The sequence below is a fragment of the Sceloporus undulatus genome, chromosome 2 (genome assembly GCF_019175285.1).
Source record: "Sceloporus undulatus isolate JIND9_A2432 ecotype Alabama chromosome 2, SceUnd_v1.1, whole genome shotgun sequence".
In the NCBI taxonomy this organism is placed as follows: domain Eukaryota; kingdom Metazoa; phylum Chordata; class Lepidosauria; order Squamata; family Phrynosomatidae; genus Sceloporus; species Sceloporus undulatus.
In genome coordinates, this window is record NC_056523.1 from 135,345 (window position 1) to 159,049 (window position 23,705).

Below are 23,705 nucleotides of genomic sequence, written 5' to 3' on the forward strand. Positions count from 1 at the left end.
CCCCCCCTACCCTGGACCTGCACCACTTTCCCAGCCCTACCCAGGGATCCCTATCTCTTACTCAAAGATCCTCTCACTCCCCCAGCCCTCTTCCCCTCATGGGGGTCCCGTATTGTGGGTGGGGCCCCCTCCATTTTGCCTCCATTGTTCCCCTTGTGCCGCAGGTCCTCCTCCTCTCTCTGCCGCTGCTGATGACCGCACTCCTTCAGCCTCTTTCCGCCTCCCATCGCCTCCTGGCCTCTTTCTTCTCAGCCTCCGCTTCGCCTTCTCCTGCTGCCTCCATGGCCTCCACGGCTGGACCTGAGGCCCCCACATCCGCCTCCTCCACCTACACCCCCGGGACCCTCTCAGCCGCCTTCGTCACCTGCCCCAACCAGATGGTCGCCAGGGAGATCGCCAGGTCAGGGGGCGATGGTGGGCCAGACAGTGTCACCCCTCTTGGGGACAATGGGGCCACCACTGTTGCTGGCAGCAGGAGTGACCAGTGGGACTCCCATTCACAAGAAGGAGCCCATTTTGGTCAGGGCAGTCTCTCCAGGGGACACTGGGGGAGGAGGCTGTGGGTTGCCCCGTGTGTGTGTGTGGGGAGGACCCCCATTGACCCTTCACCTCCGGCCTTCCTCCCTGCAGGGCGGTTGTGGAGAAGCGGCTGGCGGCCTGCGTGAACCTCGTCCCCCAAATCACCTCCATGTGAGCCCCCTTCCCTCGCTGTGGGTCCCGGTCTTGGGGATCAGCTGTAGGCTCCACGTGGATCAAGTGCCGGGGCCTGGACAGTGTGGGCCCCTTTCCTTAGTTGCATCTCTCTTTTCCTCGCAGCTATGAATGGAAAGGGAAGATCGAAGAGGACTCAGAGGTCCTGCTGGTGAGTGGGGTCTTCCGGACAGGGGTCACAACAGGGCAGCCCCCCCAATTCTGCAGGTCCCCCCCAGAAAACCACTACTATTTTAAAAATATACAACTTCTCTTTTCTGTCCCCCTTTTTGGACTGTTCTGTTGCCTTCGGTTATTACCTGCCTCAATCCCCAAAAGGGAAGAGGCGGGATATAAATAAATAGATTACTATTATTATTATTATTACTACTACGGTTTTCAGGGTCCCTCCTGGCTGTGGGTGGCTAATAAAAGTAACTTTTCTCAGGCTCAGGATGGATGGGGGGCTGCCCCACTGGAGGGAGGGATTCCCCTCTTAGGTGGCAACGCGGGGAGGGGGGGGGCAGCTACTTCCTGCTTGTAGGCAATGCCTTGTGCCCTTCTTTAGTGTGGGCCTATTCTGTGCGCACATGTGGGTGTGGGAGCACAGTGAGATATATGGGGGGACCCTGTCTCAGCCCTTCTTCACTTCTGCAGATGATCAAAACCCGCAGTTCCCGCGTCTCCGCCTTGGCCGAATTCATCCGGTGAGTGCTATGGAGACAAGGTCATACACACACTTGACCCTCCATATTCGCTTGGGTTAGGGGCACAAGACCCCCATGAATATGGAAAAACCACAAATCACAAAAATGCCATGTTATTACCAGAGAGGGAACCTCTCTGGGACTCTCTAGGTCCTCCAGGGCAACTCTGTGGCCAACGTCCGACAGACACTGACCATAGAACTGTGCTGGAGGAGCTACAAAGGCCTAGTAGGTCCTCCTTTAGTTTGACTTTTGGTTAAAGTTGACCATAAAGTTTCACTGGAGGACCTAGTTGTTCCTAGAAAGAACACGTTAATCAGATCCGTCAATAATCAAAGCTGCAAGTATCAAAGCCACAAATATGGAGGGATGTGTGTGTGATCTAGGGGCTTTATGGTGGCCAGGAAAGGGGGGTGGAATTGGGGGGAGACGGAGACCAGCCCCCCGGCCTTTCGTCTTGCAGGAAGATCCACCCGTATGAAGTCGCCGAGGTGATCGCGGTCCCAATCCAGGAGGGCAACCCCCCGTACTTGCGGTGGGTCGAGGAGGCCGTTCCGGAGGAGAAGCCCCCCCAGTGAAGAGCCAGGAAGCCAGGCTCACATGGCAAATGTTTTTTCTTACAAACATAGGATTAAAATACATGACTGTTGCCAATAATTGTTGTTGCAAAAATATGATTAAAAACAAATGTGGTTGGGAATTTTGGAGCACAACTCCCAACATCCCCCAATTGTTTCCGATTTCTGAGGTTTTCAGCCGCCTGGCTCAAGGCTATGGAATTCTGGGACTAGGAGTATGTGGTGGGGCACAAACTCCAACTCCCAAAATCCCATAGCCTTGAGCCAAGGCAGTTAAAGCAGCAGTGACAGTCCTTGTGGATTAGGGATGCTGGGAGCTGCAGCCAAGTCCTTCAAGATGGGAGGACACCAGCAGCTCTGTGGCTGTTACTTTTTGGGGGGTGCCCAATCCAGGAATCACCCGCAGCAGCCCCCCGCTCTTTCTCTCTCATTTTTATTCGGTGTGACGCGCGATTTGTACAGAGTCTATTCAGCAGCAATGGCGGCGGCGGTGGCCACGAGACACGGGAAGCAGCAGCGATGCAGGCGGGGGACATTGGGGGCGCGGTGGGCGTTTCTGGAGTGGAAGGAAGCCCCTTCTTCCCTCCTGGCCGCCCCCCCCTCCGCCATACATAAAACTCTTGACCGACGAACCATAAAAAAATAAGCCCAAATCAACCTCTTGTGCAAAGACAGCTGGAACGAGGGAGGAGGAGGAGAAAATGGTGTCTGGGGAGGGGGCTTGCGTCTCTTTGCCCCCTGGAAACAAGGTTCATGGAGTTCGTGGCCCCTCTGAGGTTCAGTCTGGTGGAACTCCACGCCTCAGTTTTCCCTTCCCAGGGGTCCACTCCTCTCCCCCTGTTGCACAAAGCAAAGCTGGGAGTCCAGTTTGTCCTGGGGGTGCTGCCCTCTCCTCATCTTCTTGTCCGTTCCGGAATGCAGTGGAAACTCCAGCCAATCCCTCGCCTCCCCCAACTGAGGGGCTAGAACATCCCTCCCCCGTCCCACTCGACCAGGTACTGGACGGTGCCGTCCGTCGTGACCCGCCGGGCCAGGATCCGCACCGCCTCCCCTCGCGCCAGCCGACCCATGGCCCCAAAGTAGCTGCTGGTCGTGGCGGTGATGGCGGGGGCGGCAGGGGAAACGGAGGGGGCGCAGGGGCCCAAGGGGGGCGGCTGTGTGTGGTGCTTGGTGGCCAGGCAAGAAGGCGGGAAGGTGGTGGGCTGCTCGGGGCTCTCAGGGTCCGTCAAAGAGGAGGAGCCGGGTGCGAGTGCCGCTGCGTCTGGAGGATCCAAGGAGGAGCCACTATGGCTGCTGCTGCTGCTGTTGTTTGTGCTGCAAAAAGGGTAAGAGACCATTATCAGCCCATTCCCCAGAAGTCCAGCGCCTCCAAACCCCCTTCCTCCTCCTGAAGGCCGGTCGCTGTCGAGAAGTTACTTTTTTAAATGTAAGTCTGGCCCCATTAACTCATCCGAGTGAGTGTAATGCATTCAGTGTTCTCTGGAACTGCCATTTCCCCCTGTTCATGACTGAAAACAAGAAGCCTTCCCTCCAAACCTGGGAGGAAATGATAAATGATAAATAATAATACAATTATAACAAACTTCCGAGTCCCAATTTTTGGAGAAAAACAGGATATAAGTATAAGAACAACAACTATGAATTGTTTCTGTTGGATAGGCTTTGACTGAGAGTTCCTGCATGGCAGAAGGGGTCTGACCGGATGGATGGCCCCTGTGGTCTCTTCCAACTCTGAGTCTATGATTCTATTACACAGTTTATGATGTTAACATCTATATAATATATAATTTATTATAAAAACATAATTCATCATTATTGTATTTATTTGTATCCTGCTTTTCTCTAAAAATTGGGATTCAAAGTAGCTTGTAATTTAAAAGAACAGTACAATTAAAAACATAAAATAATTGAGCATTGGAATGGAATCAAACCAGAGGCTGACTTTCTCTATGCTCAACGTCTGCAGCCAGAGGCTGCCTAGAGAAGTGGTCTCTCTAGGAGTCTCTGAAGTCCTGCAGTGCAACTTCTGGTGGAGGGTGACCATCGCTGGAGGACCTCAGAGATTCCTAGAGAGAACACATTAATCAAATCTGTGATTAATGAAATCTGCAAAGGTCAAACTGGAAACGTGGCAAATAAGAAACCACTGTTTATCTGGCACAACACCTCTCTAGGAATTTCTAACTCCTACAGTGCGACTACGGTCAACTTTTGGCAGATGTTGACCATAGAGTTGGGCTTGAGTACCTAGATATTCCTAGATGTGACATATTAATCTAATCTGCCAATAATCAAATCTGCAAAAGTCAAAACCACAGATGTGGCAAATATGAAAACACTATTTTTTTAACCTGAGATAACACTGCTCTAGGAATTTCTAGGTCCTCCAGTGCAACTCTATTGTCAACTTTTGGCAGAATTGGGCTGGAAGACCTAATGACTTATTAATCAAAACCCTAAAAAATCTGCAAAATTCAAAGGTGGAAATGTGGAGGACTGAATGTAATATGAGTCTGCAACCTTCAAAATGTCTGCCTTTTGCTGCCCAGGCGAAAGAGAAGGAAAGCCCAGAGCCGGGGTCTTGCTCACCTCAAGGTCCCTGCAGTGTTGGCCGAGGGGTGGAAGGAGGCGAACATCCGGATCGAGGCACTGCAGAGAAAGGAGAGGGGTTGGGGTCAATGTGGGGCAGCTGCATTGTGTGACCGGGTGAAGGGGTGGCGGGATGGACCCCCTCCCCAGGCGCATCCTCACCTGTCCTGGCAGCGGGCATCGGTACGGCGAAAGTTGTAGGTGTTGGATGGGCCGCCGTAGCCGCCGTAGCCCTGGCTAGCGCTGGCCGGGGTCCGTCCCTCCTCCTGAGCCATGAGGGGAGAGAAGGGAGGCCGGTGGGTGTGTGGCCAGAGAGGGTGGGGGGGGGGTTCTACTTTCTGGAGGAGGCTCCCTTGAACAAGGTACATCATGGACCCCGGGGGTTCCTTCCACCTCTTAAGGGTCATTTGTTTCCAGCCAAAAATGGCACTCTCCAGCGTCAGCCTTGCTAGGCAAGCCACAAGGGTGGTCACCCCACATGTGCCCCCCACGCGATCCCCCTGCTTACCTGGGCCAGGGCTTCCTGCGGCTGCTCCCTCTTCATGTTGCCATGCCAGTCCACGCTCGGGGCCAGACCCCCCCCGCCCTGGCGCCGCCGGGCTCTTCGGCGCTCCGACCCCTTCCCACGCCTGCCCTGCCCTGAAAGGAACCTGTAAGAGACCCTCCTTATCTGCACAGCATGGAGGGGGGGCTGCTGAGCGCAGAGAGGGGTCATTCGGGGGGGGGGAGACCCCCACCATGGCCTGACCCAGCAGCCACTTCCCTTCCCAGCATCCTTTGCTGCTGCTGCTGCTTCCCCAGATTGGGGGTGCATGGGGGGCAGAGAAGGGGGCAGGAGTGGAGGGAGGCCGGCTCTCTTCCTCTTGCTCTTCCTCACCTGCCTTCCGAGATAAGGGCCCCCCGTCCATCTCCAAAATCGTCTCCGATCTGCGGTGCGGGTGGCGGGACCCGCAGGTGGAGCCCAAAGAGGCCCTTGCGCTTCTTGATCTCTTTTCCAGAGATGAATCTGCATCACAATATTTGGGGGGGGGGGGATGGGGGCCCTCGAGCGAGATGGGGGGGTTGGGCCCCCCATACCCTAAATTTCATCCCCCCCCCCCCCCCAGCACCCTGCCTTCTTGAAAAGGCCTTCTTTGTAAATTGGATGTGGCTTATCCTGATTGTTTTAAGCTCAATTTACTGTATGCTGCCTTGTTGATGATGATGATGATAAAAACAAGCAGCTTTTTTTGCATTTTAGATTACTGCTGTATTTTACTATTGTGGTCCCATCATCATTATTATTGTTACTATTAACCTTTATTTATAAAGCGCTGTAAATTTACACTATCTTTGAGTTAGGTGGTTCCCTGCCCTCAGGCTTACAATCTAAAAACAGGACACAAAAAGAGAAGGGAGTGATGGAGGGGAAGCGGATGAGGGCCAGCAGTTCTGATGTTCTCTAGGAATCTCTAGGTCAGAAATTGACCATAGAGCTGTGCTGGAGATCCCTAGAGAACACATATCTCTAGCATCTGTAGGTCCTCCAGCATGAGTCTATGGTCAACGTGTGGCAGACACTGGCCATAGAGTTGCACTGGAGGACCTGCTGATTCCTAGAGAGGTGTGCTCTCCCAGGGGTCTTTCCCCCTTGACCCCAGCGGATGTGGAGGATCCACTGTAGTTTTAAATGTTTTATTCTGTCCTCTTCCTCCTCTGCAGATTTTGGGGGGCCCTTTGGGGGGGGAACCGGTCAGCTGTGGGGCATGGGGTCCTACCTGTCCTTGTGGCCAGTCAAGGCAGTCAGGAGCTGGCTGTACCGCTCTCCTTTGGGGGTGTCTGAGAGCTGACCGGGAGAAAAAGAAGGGGTCAGAAAGAGAGGGAGACTCCCCACCTCCCACTGGAGCCCCCCAAAACCCCAAACCAAATCCCGTGCCCTCCTGAGATTGAGTCAACACCCACAACTACAATCATGCTTTAATGGAGTCCTGGGATCTGTAGTTTGGTGTCAGTCAAAAGAATTCTCTTTGGCAGAGGGTTCCAGCTTCGATCCTCCCCAGGATGGCAAACATTGCGATTAAAGCTGGATTGTGGGGCTAGAACAGTGCCCCCACCCCACCTTGCGACAACCCTTGGGGTCATCCCCCCGTGACCCCCAACCTCACCTCCCCGAGGAGGAGGCTGTCCCAGTTCTCGCTGGCGAAGGGCAGGATTTCCCGCTCGAAGTCAAAGTACTTCTTCTTGCAGCAGATGCTCAGGTGGTACAGGATCAGGTGCGCCACATCCACCCTGCAAGGCAGGGGAGACCTGGGTTTGAATGCCTGCTTGGCCCTGGGAACCCACTGGGTGGCTCTCGCAGCTTCAAACCTCCTCCAAGGAAAACCCCTGGAAAAATACTCTACACGGCTTATCAGGCTGAACTAGGATTCCCTGGAGCAGGGTTCAAATCCCTGCTCAGTCCTGGGGACCCACCAGGTGGCCTTGGGCAAGTCACACTCTCTCAACCTCAGCGGGCAAACCTCCTCTGAAGAAATCTCACCAAGAAAAAACCCACGCTACACGTGGCATAGGAGGTTGGACGCTTAACTAGGACTCTAGAGACCAGGTTCGAATCCTGCTCCTCCTCTTCTGGTTTGGCACACTGACCCCCTCTGGGGGTCCCTCTGGGGTCCCTCCCTTTTCCCCCTGCCCCCAACACTACCCCACACCGCTCCCACCCAGCCTCTTTCCCCACAGTACTCACCATCTCAGGGGCAGCCGGTGAACGCTCTCAGGGCCCCCGCGGCAGACACAGCACTCAAAGACGTAGAACCTGTGGGGGCCCCATGGAGGAGTCAAAGGGGGTTTAGTGGGCAGCTCCCCACCACCACCCCCACGGCATCAGATTCAGGGCCCTTTATAGGGCCCAGACCTTCAGGAGCTTCTAGGGTCCCACACCCAGGGTCCCTTCAAGGAGGGATTTATGTCTGCTCACCTCTGGGGGTCATGCCTGGGCACCCCCAAATTAGAAAGGCTGGGAAGGGTCCTCCCACTTGTGGGAGCTATGGGGCCGCAATGCCCTGGGGGCGGGCACTTTTGCAAACACTGGCTGGCAGCAACAGCCCTCCCCAGGAAAGCTCCTGAGCCAATTTGGGGAGGGTCCTTTACCTGTCCCCATAGAGGAGGGGCTTGCTCAGGCACTGGGTGCAGGCCTCATGGAACCACTGGGAACACTGGCGGCACTGGAGCATCTTCAGGTTCCACCTGGGGGGATACAATGGGGAGGGGGTTCTCCCTTGAGCCCCCAAACCCCCAGAAATGGGGGAACCAGGAGAGGGGGAAATGGGGACCCCCAAACCAGGAGATCTCCAGAATATCCATGGGGCCACGGCCAGACCTTCCTTCTATTTATCTGACCCAATGGCCAGGGGAGGAAGTGTTCTGCAGACTCCCAAAGCAACCCCACCCCCTGCCCAGCAGCTCCTTGAACTCACTCCCCAGGACCCCCGCAGTAGCAGTAGCACTGCTGCCGGTTGGTGAGGTGTTCGGCGTCCCAGTCGAGGGCCTTCAGCTGGTAGGGCAGCACCAGTTTCATGCCCAGCATGGCTTTGGCGTACGGACCCTTCTTCAGGGCACCCCCCCGCTGCAGAAGAAAAACGAGAGAGAGAGAGAGAGAGACAGACCCCCAAAGTCAGAAGCCCTTGTGCCCCATAAGTAGCCCCCCCGGTGGGGGGGGGGGGCCCACAGAAATAAGAGCATGGCACTGCTTGGTCAAATGGGGTCACTGGAAGACCCTTAGAGGACCCTTCCAACTCTACGCTGTAGAATACCCTCCTCCCCCTTTCCCATAAAAAAGGGGGGGGGATAGGTAGGGACACTGCTGAACTACAAATCCCACACACTGAAAGGAGGGATGATGGGGACGCAATCTGGGAATGAACAGAAAAGGGGGAAATGGCACAGAATGGCCCTTCCCTCGGACCCCCATGGAGGGGGAGCCCACCACTGGGGTGGGGTTCCTGTGGGCTATGGGGCAGGATTATTATGGGGGTTACAGCTCGCTGCTCACCTTTGTGGCCACGGCGAAGACGCACTGCCTGCACATCCACGCCCCGTCCCCCAGGACCCTCGGGAGGTGGCACTCCTGGTGGTAGGCTGCGGGGGGGGGGGGGGAGGAAAGGGGGCTGAGAGACAGGCAGGGAAACCCCCCCATCAATCCCACCAACCTGCCCCTCCCCACAGCTGCCCAGGAGAGCAAGGCTTGCCCGGTCCTGTGGTGGTCAGTTCCCCAGGCTTCACTGACAAGGACTCACTTACTGTGGCTGCATTTCGCACAACGCACCAGACGGTTTTCAGGGGTCACAGCCTCCGAGTGGCAGACGCAGCAGGAGGCCTCCTCTCCAGGGATGGCCGCTGGATGGACAGATGGGCAAACGGACATATGCGGGGAGGGAAGGGAGACCCGTCAGAGTGGCTAAGTGGTGGTTGAATTAGACCCTTGTCCCCTTAGTCCTGCCCGCAAAGAGGAACTGGGTTCACCAGCTGCAGAAACATCCAGGTCAGAGGGGCATATTTGGGAGGCGTATTTGGAGGGGCATTGGGGGCATATTTAGAGGCAGGGCTGGAGGCATATTAAGGGGCCATATTTGGAGGGATATTTGGAGCTATATTAGGGGGACGTATATGGCAGACATCTTTGTTGGCGTATTTGGGGGCTGGGGGTCCCCCAGTCTTCCTATGGAGAGGAGGCAACAGGTGGGCAGACTGGGCATGGAAAAAGGGTCTCCTCCTCGTAGGTCCGTATGGGGGGGCAGCTGGTGGGCCGTGGGTCTGGGGGTGCTCTCCACTCCTGCAACTGACCTGGGCTGATGTCCTTCCAGAGCACCAGGAACTGGGAGTCGTCCTCAAACTGGACCAGGCACACCTGGCGGATGGGGTCCACCTGCAAAGGGCCAGGGAGGCTGGTCAGTCTCTTGGGGGGCAGGGGGTCCCTCTCTCCCAGGCTGTGGGGCTCCTGGGGGTCCGGCCGGGGCCCACCTTCTTGATGGTGCCCAGGTAGAGGAGGCCGTCCGTCCACCTGGCCAGGACATCCTGCCCCTCCCAGAAGCGGGGCCAGGGGGGCGCGGGAGGTGGCGGGGGTCCCGGGGAGGGGCCAGGGGAGGGGGGGCCGCTTCCAGGGGCCCGAAGAGGAGGAGGAAGAGCATGAGGGGCCCAGGCGGGCGCTGGTCCGGGTCAGTCGGGGGGCAGTGGCCGTGGCTGGGGGGGTGGGGGGCTCGCTCGCCATCACATCGCGCCTTGCCTGCTGAGAGAGAGAGAGAGAGAGAGAGAGAGAGAGAGAGATGGGGGGTTAAGAGACAAATGGGGGTCAGACACTTGCTCTGCCCCCAACCCCTTCAATCCCCCTCATCCACTATTTGGGGGGCCCACATAGAGAAGGGTGGGTGCTAGTGGGGAGGGGTCCCCATTGCTGAGGGAGGGTGGGGGCAGCCACACAGCCTGTCCCCCACCTCCTCCAGACTAAAAGGGTCTGCACTGGGGCCCCTTATTGTCCTGATCCCTCCGTTTTTGGGGGTCCCAGCCCCCCACTCCTCCCATTCATGTAGAGAGGGGGGTCCCCATTGCAGAGGGAGGGGCTTCGGGAGTCTCCCTGGCCCTGGGCCCCAGTGACGCAGATCCCTTCCTCTGCCCTCCCTCCTTCCTTTTGGGGCTCCCAGACCCCCACTCCTCCCCCGCTGCAGAGGGAGGGCCTTCGGGGCGGGGTCTCCCGGGCCCCGTGCCCCAGTGACGCAGTGCCCGAGGGGGCCTTCGGGGGCCCCTGCGCCCCCCCCTGAGTCCGTGGGTCTGGGGTCTCCCTTTGCCCTGAGGGAGGGTCTCCCTGCCTGCCCCCTTTTGAGGGCCCCAGAGGGGCTGCCCTGGGGCGGGGTCCCTCTTGCTCCTCCCTCCTGGCCCCCCCAGTGCCCTCTGGCGACCTTCAGGGGCCCCTGCAGCAGGCGGCGCCCCCAGACCCGGAGGGGGAGGCAGGGGCCGGCGGGAGACCCCCTGCGCCGCCGTTTCCGCTTCCGGGGCTGAAGGGCCGGAGCCGGGGTCTGCCCTCCTCACCGCTGGGGGTTCTGACGCTGTCGGTGCTGATGCTATTGACGCTGCTGCTGCTGCTGCTGCCTGAGGCGGGAGGGAGGGGAGGGGCGTAGGAGAAAGAGAGAGAGAGAGAGGGGTGCCAAGCCTGGCCACGCCCCCTGCCGGACACACGCCCCGCCCCGCCCCCCGCCCCTTCCCCCTCCTTCTCCTCGCAAGGGTCCTCCTGCGCAGGCGCGAACGTACCTCCGACGTCTGTCAGGCGCTGAGGTGGCGCGTGCGCACGTCCTCCGTCCCTCGAGGGCGGGGCGAGGGCGCCCAGGGTCGGAGGCTCCCCATTGGCTGGCCGCGCGCGGGGGACGACGGGAGGCCGCGTTTAAATCCGGAGGCCGTTGGCGGGCGGGAGCGAGGTAGTCTTTGCGCGGCGCTACGAGGAGACCGGAGCAGGAACGGCAACTGCCGCTGCTCTCTCCCGTCGCCGCTTGGAAGGCCGCCCGCGCGGGGCTCTGGGTCTGTCTGTGTCCGCAGAGGAGCGGGAGGAGGAGGAAGCTGGGCGGCTGGGGCTCAGCGGCTACGGGCTTCTAGAGAGAGAGAGCCAGGCCGATCCCTACCGGGATCTGTCTGTCTATAGAGGTATGTGCCCCTGAGGGGAGGAAGGCCAGGCCAGCCCCTCTGACGGCCCCGTCTCCAGGCAGAAGGGCCGGAAAGCAGCACGGCCTCCAGGACGCCGGGTGGGGTGCCAGCCGGGAGGATGGGCCTCGCAGCCCCGTAAGGGCCATAGGCAGACCCTCTCTGTCAGCCTTTTGTCCGCCCAGGGAACCGCTGCCCTTGTTAATAGCCGTCGTCACACTCTCTCAGCCCCAGGAAGCAGCAGCAGCAGCAGCAACAGCCGCCGCCATTATTACTGTCCTGGTGGATTCTTTCTATCCTGGCTCCCTCCCAACTGCCGGAGTCAGGGAGGCAGGCAGGCACTGGTCCTGTCTACTCAAGGCCCAGAGCGCAGCGGAGCTTAAGGAAGGAGGGCCCCACAACAGACTCCAACTCCCAGAATGCCATAGCCTTGAGCCGGGATGCAGCCTTGATAGGTTGAGTTACGTTCAGGTCTGAGGCTTGCCATTGCCTCCTGCTGAGGCCGAGAAGAGCGGGGTTCGAAGAGTCCATGTTTGTGGCTTGTGCGCCTTTCCCTCTCTCTCTCTCTCTCTCTCTGCATCAGAGTCCATTTAGCTTATGTCCCGTCTCCATCCATCGCTCTGTCCTTCCATCAGTACAGAAGTCCCCTCCTCCCCATCATTACAGGGAAGACAAACTGAACTGTGCCTCGAAAGGGCCGCCTTCTTCAATCTTCCCTGGCATCTTCTCTTTGCCTCTTGTCTCCCTTCAAGTTGTTTCCGACCCGGCGGCCCTGGGATGGGTTTTCTTGGCCAGGTTTGCCTGTCTTTGCATTCCTCCAAGGCTGAGAGAATGTGACTTGCCAAGGGATGTCCCATGGCTGTCCCTGACAAGCAGGGATTCGAACCCTGTGGGCCTCCAGTCATAATCCCACATGGATGGGGAGTTTGACTTGTGAGCTGCCTTGGAAAAGCCACAAATAAAAGATCCCACTGTTCTTTGTCCTTGAGAGAAGACCTCTCTAGGAATCTCCAGGTCCTCCAGGGCAACTCTGTGGTCAACATCTGCCAGAGGTTGGTCCCAGAGCCAGGCTGGAAGACCTACAAATGCCTAGAGAAGGCCAGCATCCGGCAGAATTGCGCTGGAGGATCTGGAGATTCACAGAGAGAACATAGGAATGAAATCTGCAAATAATCAAAGCCACAGAAGTCAATGCTGCAGAGGACCAGTTGTAATAGAAATAAATCCTCCATCACAAGCCCTGCGAGACGCCCATGTTGTGGTAGCTATCCAGCGCGGTCCAAAGTGGCTCCTCTCTTCCGGAAGACAAAATGCAGGAGCCAGAAGGGATTTGGGTTTGGGGAGGGACAGGGTCCGGTGCCTCTGCCTTTGTGTGTAGGAGGGGGGGTCTACTGTGCCAGAGGCTTGCGGGGTGATAATGTTGTGCCTTGACTTGTGTGTGTGTGTGTGTGTGTGTGGTGTTGCAGTGTCCTGTGGCACCTGGACGACTGCCAGACCCGTGGGAGAGTCCTCCAGAGGGGCCACTCTGTTTGGACCAGCCATTGATCCCACTCCAGGCCATGGAGGCCCCGGCTCCACTTGTGAGTGGCTGGCGGGACGGCTAAAGGGACGGGCAACGTTCCCTGCAGCCCCTGTGGGTTAGCCCTGGGTGCTTTGTGGGGAGGGGGACACTGAGGAGACAATTTAGTTTTGCCCTCCCCACCTCTCCATGCACCCTTACGGATCCCCTTTCTCTTCCCACCTCTTCTCTTCCATTGATCCCTCACGGAGTAGAAGGCCACCATGGAGAAAGAGGGCCCCCTCCTGCCAAAAGGCTCCTCCCGGCTCCCAGTGCCCTGCCTGCGGCCCAAGCGGCCAGCCCCCAATGAGAACGAGCCCCCACAGCCCCTCCAGGTGAGGCCAGGCATGAACTGGGGGGCTGGCTGTGCTTTGTGGCCTCTGCTCATCCGGCAACTGTGCCAGAGAGCCTTTCAGAAGGGAGATGGGGAAGGTTCCCAAAGGACGCCCCTCTCGGCTCCCCACCTGACACCTCTGCTTCTTTCCCAGAAACGCGCCCGGGGAGACCCCTCCGCCGCTAAGAGAGGAGCCATGACCATTGCCACATCTCAATGCAGGGCACTGGCAATGGTGGCAGCGGCCCCTGCTGCCCACCGAAACCTCCGCAGGGGACTTGGTAAGTGAGGGCCCCTGGGCTGGAGGAGAGTGGGCAGCCCCTTCTTCCCCTTCCAGCTCCCCTCGGTGGGAGCCACCTCTTGGGCTGACCAGGCTTCTCTGTAGGCCGGCGCCGGTCATCCGTTCAGGCAGCGGCACAAAGCATGGCTTCCACTGCAGGTAGCACTTGAGCCAGAAGGGCTGGATAATAATAATAATAATAATAATAATAATAATAATAATAATTTGTTTTATTTATATACCGCTATTCCAAAGATCATAGCGGTGAACAGCAAGTAAGCTAATTTGCCCCCAACAGTCTGGGATGGCTGGGCTTTTGGTGGGATGGAGGGTCCCATGAGATCTCTCACTCACCTCCTTTTTTCCTCCTTCTCTCCACAGTTTCAACCCGTCAGGCAGTTCCTGTGGGGCCCCCCAAACCAGGTAGGTCTGCCTGTCTTCATCTCAACACACGCTGGGGGCTGTCCCGAGGCCTCCCTGAGATGCTCACACCTTTCTCCTCTCTTCCCTCCCAGCAGCCTCTACTTCTTCTGCCACCACTGGGAAGCGGGCCCCCTGGGACCTGAAGGGGCAGGTGAGCGACCTCCGGTCGAAGGTGGGAACCTACAAGGAGAAGCTCCAGGGCCTGGCCGGGGAGAACGAGGCCCTCCGGCTCCAGGTGGCTGAGCTCCAGGCAGGGCTGGGACAGGCAAAGGCCCAAGCAGAGGAGCTCAGCGGACAGGCCAGGTGAGCGGATGGATGGGTGGACAGCCGGTGATGGGGCAGGTGGGAGCTGGCCGGTGCCTTCCAGGGGCTCCCAGAGCCTAATGTGGCACCTCCTTCTCTGCAGCACTTTAGCCTCAGAGCTGCAGGTCAGTCAGGAGCAGGCCAAGGAGAACAGCCAGAAGGTCTCGGAGCTGCTAGTCAAGGAGCAGGAGCTGGAGGAGACCCTCCGGAGCCAGGCTTCAGCCATCAGCCACCTAGAATCGGCTGGCCAGGAGGCAAAGGAGGCCAATGGGTTGCTGGCGGCCCAGCTGGAGACCAGAGAGGTAAGGAGCCCCTAAGAGGATTGGGGCGCAGGCAGCAGGTCTGGGCATCTCATTCTTCTCCCTGTGAGGTTAAGGCAACTGGGATGGGGTCTCAGGAAGGCTCCTCCTCAGCTCCCCAGACTGCTTCCTCTCCTCTGGGACCTAGTGGATCCTGGGGAAGGAGAGGGGGGCCTCTTTGCTTTCCGTTCCTCAGAGAAGGATGGCTGGGGAGGACCATGCAGGCTGGAGGAGCTTTGCCGCTTCTGCCTGACCCTGAGGAGTTCTCTCCCTCCAGGCAGCCTCTGACCTTCTTCCCAGAGCGGCCGCTGGCCTTCCCCTTTTTTCCCCTTGGGGTATTCCAGGTTGGGCCTGAGTGCCCAGGGACCTCCAGCTAGGGGCCCCTAACCAGCTCTGGGGACCGCCTTCTCTCCTTACAGGCGGAGCTACTTCGCACGGAGGTGGACCTGGCTGAGCAGAGGGCCCAGAGGGAGGCCCTGGAGGTCCGGGTGGCTGAACTGGAGCAGAAGCTGCATGAATCGGAGATGGAGCGCCGACACCTGCACAACGCCGTTCAGGAGCTGAAGGTGGGCCCGGCGGAGGGGGGAGGGCCAGTGGGGGTCCTCTGAAGGGGCCCTTTGGTGAGTGTGTGTGGGGGGTCCCTCTCTCTCACCTGAACCCCTGTCCCTTGTTCTCTCCCAGGGTAACATCCGGGTGTTCTGCCGCGTGCGGCCGCTGCTGCCTTGCGAGAAGGAGGCCCAGAAGGGGATGGCACACCTCCACTTCCCTCCGGAAGACAGGAAGAGCCTTGTCCTCTCCAAGGCAGAAGAGGTAGGAGTATGGTGGGGGTCCCAGTGTCCTCTGCTCCTTTTGTCAGAGGGATAGAGGGAGCAGCAGAAGAGCCCAGTGGCCCCTGGCTGGAGTGGGACGGGGAAGAGCCTCCATTCTCTGTCTCAAAGGCTCTCCAGGTTGCTTGGTTTCAGCCCCAAGAGCCCAGACTCCCTGGGGCCCCCTAAAAGACCCTAGAAAGCTCTGCAGGTGGGAGATTGTAGTTTGGCCCCCTCAGGAGAAGGAGACAAGATGCCAATGCTCAGCAAAGAGGAGGAGGGGAGGAAGGTGCTGGATAGATTCAGGCAGAGAGACCATGGGTGGGCCTGGTTCTGCAAGCTGAGCTGAGCAGGGCAGCTGAGGAGGGTGGTCTCTCACTCATCAAAGCATCATTCCAGGCATTCAGCAACAAGGAAGTTGGTGTGTTCCTGGGCAAGAACCCTTTGAGAGTAAACCTGGTGTTCTGGGCAGAAATATCAGGAAGAGTAGGGGAAAGGTCCTCCGTGTCGCAAGAACAAAGAGCAGTTCGACATGTTTCTGTAGATTTTTAAAGCCAAAACGTAACAATAGGCTCATGCAAAATGAGATCACTCTTTTGGAGAAAGGTTTCAGGTAAGCCTAGGCCCAAGAGACCCCCTGAAAGCTTTCTTCAAAACGCATCCAGGCACCAACCTCCACTTTTTAAATTGCAATGGGGGCCCTTGGTGTGTCCACTGGGGTTTGGTTCCATGGATACCAAAATCCGTGGATGCTCAAGTCCCTTTATGTACAATGGATGGTTGTTGTTATACTTGCAATGGGCCCTTGGTGTATGCGCTGGGCTTTGGCTCCAGGACACCCTCCGTGGATACTGAGATCCGTGGATACAAGGGACATCAAAATGGTGCCCATATATAAAATGGCAAAATCAAGGTTTGGCTTCTGTATATTTTGTAAGAAAACATTTTTGAGGTGTGGATGGTTGGATCCATGGATGCCGAATCTGTAGATACAGATATCCACTTTGGTGCCCAAACTTATAGCTCTGTCTTTCTTTACTGTGTCGGAAGTATCTGGGGAAGCAGCCTTACCTGCTTGCCTCCTTTTCATCCGTTTTGCCTGCAAGTGCATTCAGTAAGGGATTATTGAGGCAATAGGTAGGCAGCAATATTTCCCCCTCCTTCAGCCTCATTGCTGCAACTGGCGCTGAAAGGTTGCCTCCCCCAGCCCTCGCTCTGCTCCTGGCGCTGATGTTGCTTAAAAAGACATCCTCCAGAGGAAAAGTAGGGGCTGGGCGGAGGTCAGAAGACCTTGGAGGAAGGAGCTTCTTTGTCGGATGGAAGCCTTGTTGGCTGAGGCCTCCCTCCGTCTGTCTTTTTACCACCCCAAATTTTCAGCCCATTCAAAGAAGAGAAGCTCCCACATCCATAGAAACAGCCCTTCAAGTGAAAGTCCGGTTACGCAGGGGGAGTATATGAGGGGAATGGGAGGGCAGTGGCTGTCAGGTGGCCAGTCTTCAAGGGGCTGCAGGGTTGGCATTAGCTCTGCTGGGAGGGGGATCGCGAGGGGGCTTCTCTGAAACCAGAGCCAGGTGGCTGTCTCCCCACGCCCACTTCTACAGCTGCCTCTGTCCACAGTCCCACGTCGGCCGCGAGCGCAAGGAGGACATCACCTATGAGTTCAACTTCGACCGGGTCTTCCCTCCCTCCAGCTCCCAGGCCGAAGTCTTTGAAGAGATTGCGCTGCTGGTGCAGGTAGGGGCCGGGGGCTGCCGTCGCAGGGGCTGGGGGCCAGGGCTGGATGGCTGGCCTGACGGAGGTCTCCTCCTTCTCCTCCGCTTCCTCTGGCACAGTCTGCCCTGGACGGGTACCACGTCTGTATCTTTGCCTACGGTCAGACGGGGAGTGGCAAGACCTACACAATGGAGGGGCCAGACAAGATGGAGCCAGACACGGTGGGCATGATCCCGCGGGCTGTGCGGCAGATCTTCCAGACCGCCCGGGAGATGGAGGCCAAGGGATGGAAGGTGAGCCTCGCGCTTAGAGGAAAAAAGGGAGGCCCTGCATCTTCATGCACGCAATCGTTGAAATGAAGGTCTGGCTGGGCAAAGTCTCTTCATCCGTTGCAAATTGGGCCAGGTGCGAGGCCTCCACTCTCTTTGGCGTCCATTGGCTTCTCAAGGCAGCCTCTGCCAGGGAGCTGCAGGCATCCCTCCGTCTGTCTGTCTGTCTGTCTCTCTGCAAGTCTGGTCCTTGGCAGGCTGTGGGCAGAGTCTTCCCTTTGGAAGCAGCAGATGGGCGGCACAGCGGGGGAGATGGAGAGGAAGGGGCTCAGACACACGCACACATGCGCCTTGGCAGGCATGCTCACTCTTCCTCTGCCTCTCAGAAAACAGACTGGCAGAAAAGCGGCATGTTTTTAACTAAAGCTGTGCCTTGTGAGATTGCTCTGACGGGTGCAGACAGACAGAGAAGGGGGCTCTTAGGAGGGTCTCTGGAACTGCCCTTTCTCCCAGGAGTTCAGGAAACAAGTCTTCTGTGTTGCCACAGTGGGACGTTCATAGAAGTGCCATCATCCACATGCCTTGGCATAACGTTAACAACCCCCAGGACCGTCCTGCTCTCATCCCTACCTTCTGTTTCCCACCAGCGGCCTCAGGAAACCCCTCATCCAGACACCTGAACATTTCTGCCCTTTGGGCCCTTGGCATCCCTTGGGGTCTGGCTGCAGGGTACCAAAATCCCTGGGTGCTCAAGCACCATTCCATAGAATGCCACAGTAAGATGGAGTCCCTTCTATATAATAGTAAATCCAAGGTATGCTTTTTGGAATCTATATGCAGTGGGCCCTCCACATTTGCTGGGATGTGGGGCACAGGACCCCCGTGAATGTGGAAAAACCACAAATAAAACCAAAACTTTTAACCTGAGGTAACACTTCTCTAGGAATCTCTAGGTCCTCCAGCGCAGCTTCTGCTGGACACTGACCATGGAGTCGTGCTGGAGGATCTAGAGAATTCTGGAGGACACATATTGATCAAATCTGCAAAAGTCACATCCACGCGTATGGAGGGCCAACTGTCTATTTTGAATCTTTCCAAGCCATGGATGCTTGAATCCATGGATACGGAGGGCCAACTGTAGTTCCACCAGCAACCTGCCTTGAATCCCATTGTGGGGGAAAGGCAGGATATGAATCCTTGCAAAAAAGAAATAAATGAACAGTACTATGCCTCCCATCACTCTCATAGAATCGTGGACTTGGAAGAGACTGCAAGGGCCCTGATCCAGTCCAACCCCATTCTGCCATGCAGGAACTCTCAATCATAGCATCCCCGACAGATGGCCATCCAGCCTCAGCTTAAAGACCTCCAAGGAGGGAGACTCCACTGCACTCCAAGGAAGGAGGGTGTTCCACTGTCGAACAGCCCTGACTCTCAGGAAGTTCTTCCTAATGTTGAGGTGGAATCTCTTTTCCTGGAGCTTCCATCCATTGCTCCATTGGGTCCTAGTCTCTGGAGCAGCAGAAAAAAAGCTAGCTCCCTCCTCAATGTGACATCCCTTCAAGTATTTAAACAAGGCTATCAAATCATCTCTTAAACGGGGTTGGACTGGATGGCCCTTGTGGTCTCTTCCAACTCTATGTGGCTAAACATCCCCAGCTCCATCAGTCATTCCTCAAAGGGCTTCATGGTTTCCAGACCCTTCCCTTCACCATTTTAGTGGCCCTCCTTTGGACACATGGCTCCAGTTTTTCAATGTCCCTTTTGAATTGTGTGGCCCAGAACTGGACACAATATTATTCCAGGTGGGACCTGACCAAAACAGAATAGAGTGGCACTATTGCTTCCCTTGATCTAGATGCTATACTTTTACTGATGCAGCCTAAAATTGCATTGGCCTTTTTAGTTGCTGCATCACACTGTTGACTCATGTTCAAGTTATGATCTACTTGGACTCCCACATCCCTTTCACACATAAAAGTCTCGTTCAGCCAGGTTACCCCCATCCTATATCTGTGCATTTTATTTTTCCACCCTAAGTGCAGTACCTTACATCATATCCCAATACTCTTAACATTCTTCCATATGTCTGAAACATTAAACATGCTATACAGTAGTCCCTCGGGTTACGAAATTAATTCGTTCCGTGGCTCCGTTCGTAACCCGAGTAATTTCGCAACCCGAAAAGGCTAGCGGCTAGCGCTGGAAAGCCGCTAGCCGCGCTTTGCGGTTTGAATTTCGCGCCGAAAAAAACATTCGTAACCCGAAAAAAAAAACATCGTAACCCGGAACAGTTTTTTCCTATCTATTTTTTTCGTATCCCGGAAATTTCGTAACGCGATCAATTCGTATCCCGGGGTACCACTGTATATTAAAACAAGCACAACAGCAATTTTCTGTGACATAATATGATGCGATATGATCTGAGCACCTGGAAGGAAGAAGGCGGACATTCAAAGGGGAGAGGCTGGGGCTGGGAAGGGCCCTTTTGGCGGCCTGATGGGTGACCTGATACTGCCCAGGCTATAGGTTTGGGGGGGGGGGGCTCCGGTGGGGCAGGCAAGGCCACCTGGGGCTAGTCATGATGGCTATGGGAATGCCCCCAAGTGTCTTAATTTCCAGGGAGGGGTAATCTGAGGTTAAGAGGCCTCCTGGGTCCTGCCACTTCCCTCTCCTGACCTGTCCCTGCCATCTCTCTCTCTGTCCCGCAGTACCAGTTCATGGCCAACTTCCTGGAGATCTACAACGAGTCCCTCAGGGACCTGCTGGTGTTGCGACCGGAGCAGAGCCCTGAGCTGGAGATCCGGAGGGTCAGTCCGCACACTGAGGAGCTCCATGTCCCCAACCTCAGCTACGTCCCTGTCGCCTCAGAGCAGGAGGTAACTCAGGCCAGGAAGTGGAGAAAGTGGGGAGACTGGGGGGACCTGGCTCCGTTGGCCTGGATGCAGAATCTAGGAGGGGGGGTTGGTTTGTGTCCACTCTGAGCCCAGAAATTCCTTGGAGCTCAGCCTTTCTTGCTGGAGGCAGTGATGGTGGAGGAGAGCCATTGGGCAAAAGGGCCAAATAACAGCAAGGGCTTGGTGCAGCCCACCCTTTCCCCTCCTTGCTCCTTTCTGGGCTCAGGGGTCTGGGTCCTGCATTGTTCTTGGCTGTCCCTCCTCCTGGCGCTGGCTGACATTCTTCCTTCCGGCAGGTGCTGAGGCTGCTCCAGCGAGCCAAAGCCCACCGCTCCGTGGCCCGGACCAGCCTCAACGAGCGCTCTTCCCGCAGCCACAGCCTCTTCCAGCTCCACATCGAGGGCCAGAACGTCCCCCGGGAACTCCACACCACCTGTGAGTGACCACCCTCGGGCTCAAGGCTAGCCCTTACCCCTGGCCCCAAGTCGGGCAGGAGCAGGAAACCTTTGCATATGAGGTGTAATGGCCACCCCATTACACCTCCTGTCTCCCCCAGGAAGCAAGGGGCTGGCCTGGCCTTATCTTCCTTCCTACCTCCCTTTTCCAGCGGTGTTGAGCCTGGTGGACTTGGCGGGCAGCGAGCGGCTAGACAAGTCCCTCTCAAAGGGGGAGCGGCTGAAGGAGACCCAGGCCATCAACAGCAGCCTCTCCAACCTGGGCCTGGTCATTATGGCCCTCAGCAACAAGGTGACCGAGAACCCCCCCCCCCCCCCCCCCCCCTTGAGGGGGGGGGGGGGCCTCCCCCCCCCCCCCCCCCACAAGAAGAAGGGGAAAGAGGTTGGGGGCTCAGTTGCACAGCCCCATGCACCTACACCCTCACCCTTAGCTTTGGGCACAAACCCCATGGAAAGGGCCAGTTCATGCTCACAGCAGGCCCCACATCAGTGGTGGGTGTGGTAGCAGCGCCCTGCCCGGTATGCCCTTCCAGCTTGGCACTTTATGCGTGCACTGTTGGGAGTTCCTTCTTGTGGGTCAGCAGCCCTGGGGGCTGGACTGGGTTTGTCCTGAGGAGCCACATTGGCCTCCCTGGCTGCACATGCCCCTCGGGAGAGTTTGCCCAGTCCCCTTCCAGAACCTGGTGCCAGGAAGTGCCACCCTTGGCAATGTGGGGAAACATCAATTTCCTCTAGAACCCCATGATAAGAGGGGGGCAGCCTGCGACTGCCCCTCCAGGTGGGCTCCCCTTTCCCCCTTGCTGCCTCCCAATCCGCCCAGCACCTCTCATGCCCCATCTTCCTTCCTTCCTTCCAGGAGGCCCACATCCCCTACCGCAACAGCAAGCTCACCTACCTGCTCCAGAACTCCCTGGGAGGCAGTTCCAAGATGTGAGTGGGTGGGGGGCCTGTGGGGCAGCATGGGGCCAGTTGTGGCAATGGGAGTTGGGACCACCTGGCACCAAGGACCCCCATACATTCCTCCCCTCCCTCTCTCTCTGTCCCTTCTAGGCTGATGTTTGTTAACATCTCCCCCTTGGAGGAGAACTTTGGGGAGTCCCTCAGCTCCCTCCGCTTTGCCAGAAAGGTAAGTGGCCATCACCTGGGGAGGGAGAAGAGGCAAAAAGGGAGACTTCCGCTACCCAGAGGGACCCTCTCTCTTTCTCTCCCAAAGCCTATGGGATGGAGCTGCCTCATGGATGAAGGAGGGCAGGGGAGGTGTCCCACTCTGGGGGTCCCCAGAAGAATTTTGCTGGGGGGGGGGGCAAAAGCCTTGCTGTCTTTGGGGGTAGCTCTGCCCTCAGCCGCCTCTGCCTCCCTTGGCTCTGCAGGTGAACGAGTGTGTCATCGGAACGGCATCGGCCAACCGGAAATGAGCGCCTCTCGGGCCAGAGGCTTTGCTGGCCGCGCAATGGACCTGGGACGGCTCACAGTCAACCACTGGCCAAAGGGGGAGACATCCCCAGTTCTTCTCTTCTCTTTCTTTCTCTCATTGCCTTTTTTACTTTGTAAAGTTCATTTTTAAAAGCCAGTAAACGTATTAAAGTTTTTGAACAAAGAAGGGCAGAGGATGGTCTGTCCTTGCTGCTGGCGGCTCTCTTGGGGTCTCCTTTGGTGCTGGGGGTCTTCCCAGGTTTAGCTTCTGGCTGGTGGGGCTGGTCTGAAGAGGGGCCCATGGCCTTTCCAGTGAGCAGAGGGGGTATGATGAGAGGAGGGTCCTCTTGGGGCTCATGTCCCCCTCCTTCACTGCGGCCCCCAACCCTCCCATCCAACCAGTGTCCAGCTCCTCCAGGCCTGGCGCCATGGTCGGGGGGGGGCTTGGGGCTGCAGTCGGGAAGGAGGGCAGCTCAGAAAGCACTGCTGGGCATGTCCAAGCTCTGAAAGCACTGACTGTGTCCCCCATTGTCCTGCTTTGCATGACCATTGATGTTCAGCTAGCACCATTTGCACTTTCCAGTCTCATCCCACAGCTAAGGATGTCTCCTCAGCAGCCAAGGACCTCAGGGCTAAAACTCAGGGTCAGGGCCCCATCCAATCTCTGTTCAAAGGCCTCCGAAGATGGAGAGTCTGGCTCCCTCTGAGGGTTTCTGTTTCACTGTCCAGCTGCTCTTCATGGCCAAAATACGTACAGCTGGCCCTCCGCATTTGCAGTTTGGATTAATAGGTTATCTCTAGGAATGCCTAGGTCCTCCAGCGCAGCTCTGCCAGAAGATGACCATAGAGTTGTGCTGGAGGACCTATAATTTCCTCCAGAAGACATTTATCTATGGATTTGTAGGTCCTCCAGCATGATTCTACAATCGATCTCTGGCAGATGTGTGTCATAGAGTTGCTCTGGAGGACTTGGAGATTCCTAGAGGTCTTCTGTCGGGCAAAAAGAACAGTGGGGTGTTATACATGTGTGTTCCTAAGGCTGAGGGGGAAGCCCCTTTTTGCCCCTTGGATCCACTCTGGTCCCTGGCGCTGAAGGAAGCAAGACGGCTGCCTCTTCCTGGCTGGAGCTCAATGGGCTGTTTGGCAGAAAGTGACGCTCGGTGCCACGTTTCAGGGCGAAAGGGTTGTGTCCAGCGTCCGGAGTCAGTGGCCGTCCCACGGTCTGTGTCTGAGGAGCCCCTTGGGCCTTGCACACCCGCTTGCGTCACCAGTTGCACAAGCAGATGTGTTTATATATGGCTTGTTGCATAACCTTTTGCGTAAGCGGTTGCGCAAGGGCCGAGGGGGCCCTGGGGACCCCCCAATTGTATAACTCCGCTGGGTTGAGGCCAGAACCTTCTCAAGAAATCTGACAATGGAAAAGCCATCACAAAACCCAAACAAAACGGTGGCAAGAGGAGGAGGAGGAGGAGGAGAGGGTTGTATTGACCGCTGCGGGGAGAGGGAGGGAGGGCGACCCCCGTGGAGCAGGCTGCAAGGGCCAGGCCCAGGGCTGCTTGCCCCGGGAGGCCAGGGGCCGGGTTCAAGTCCCCCGCAGCCCCCTTTCCGTGATGCTCTGCCTTCCCCATAGGCCTTCTGGCTCTCTCCCCCAAAGGAAGCCAAGCGTCTCTTGGCTCAAAGAAGGGCAGCTTTAGGGGCCCACTTCCTCGCTCTCGCGCCCAAGCTCTGCGG

At 57.2% G+C, this 23,705-nt stretch overlaps 3 protein-coding genes across 7 annotated transcripts; 2 read left to right on the forward strand and 1 right to left on the reverse strand.

Moving 5' to 3' along the window:
- Positions 1-80: 80 nt before the first annotated feature.
- Positions 81-2,054, forward strand: CUTA (cutA divalent cation tolerance homolog). The gene is made up of 5 exons (XM_042448995.1): positions 81-400; positions 631-690; positions 817-862; positions 1,348-1,397; positions 1,861-2,054. The coding sequence occupies exons 1-5, from the start codon at positions 99-101 to the stop codon at positions 1,973-1,975; spliced, it is 573 nt and encodes a 190-aa protein (XP_042304929.1). The 5' UTR covers positions 81-98; the 3' UTR covers positions 1,976-2,054.
- Positions 2,055-2,391: 337 nt separating this feature from the next.
- On the reverse strand, positions 2,392-8,928 carry PHF1 (PHD finger protein 1). Its single transcript, XM_042448993.1, has 12 exons — positions 8,836-8,928; positions 8,592-8,677; positions 8,017-8,165; positions 7,691-7,786; positions 7,287-7,355; positions 6,709-6,832; positions 6,322-6,389; positions 5,442-5,570; positions 5,073-5,214; positions 4,727-4,830; positions 4,565-4,624; positions 2,392-3,289 (listed from the first exon to the last, which is right to left on the reverse strand). Exons 2-12 carry the CDS (start codon positions 8,625-8,627, stop codon positions 2,938-2,940), a joined length of 1,329 nt encoding a protein of 442 aa, XP_042304927.1. The 5' UTR covers positions 8,628-8,677; positions 8,836-8,928; the 3' UTR covers positions 2,392-2,937.
- Positions 8,929-10,988: 2,060 nt separating this feature from the next.
- On the forward strand, positions 10,989-22,187 carry KIFC1 (kinesin family member C1). 5 transcript variants are annotated; one of them, XM_042448984.1, is made up of 17 exons: positions 10,989-11,004; positions 12,691-12,804; positions 12,998-13,117; positions 13,271-13,397; positions 13,778-13,819; positions 13,912-14,122; positions 14,226-14,424; positions 14,841-14,987; positions 15,103-15,231; positions 16,845-16,961; positions 17,060-17,233; positions 19,921-20,088; positions 20,403-20,541; positions 20,714-20,853; positions 21,418-21,491; positions 21,612-21,687; positions 21,932-22,184. In XM_042448984.1, exons 2-17 carry the CDS (start codon positions 12,784-12,786, stop codon positions 21,974-21,976), a joined length of 1,929 nt encoding a protein of 642 aa, XP_042304918.1. In that variant the 5' UTR covers positions 10,989-11,004; positions 12,691-12,783; the 3' UTR covers positions 21,977-22,184. The 5 variants fall into 5 exon arrangements, 4 of the variants coding, with proteins under 4 accessions (XP_042304918.1, XP_042304917.1, XP_042304919.1 ...); XM_042448983.1 differs by lacking the exon at positions 10,989-11,004 and adding an exon at positions 11,011-11,227; XM_042448985.1 differs by lacking the exon at positions 10,989-11,004 and having other exon boundaries at positions 11,011-12,804; positions 13,915-14,122; positions 21,932-22,185.
- The last annotated feature ends 1,518 nt before the right edge of the window (positions 22,188-23,705 follow it).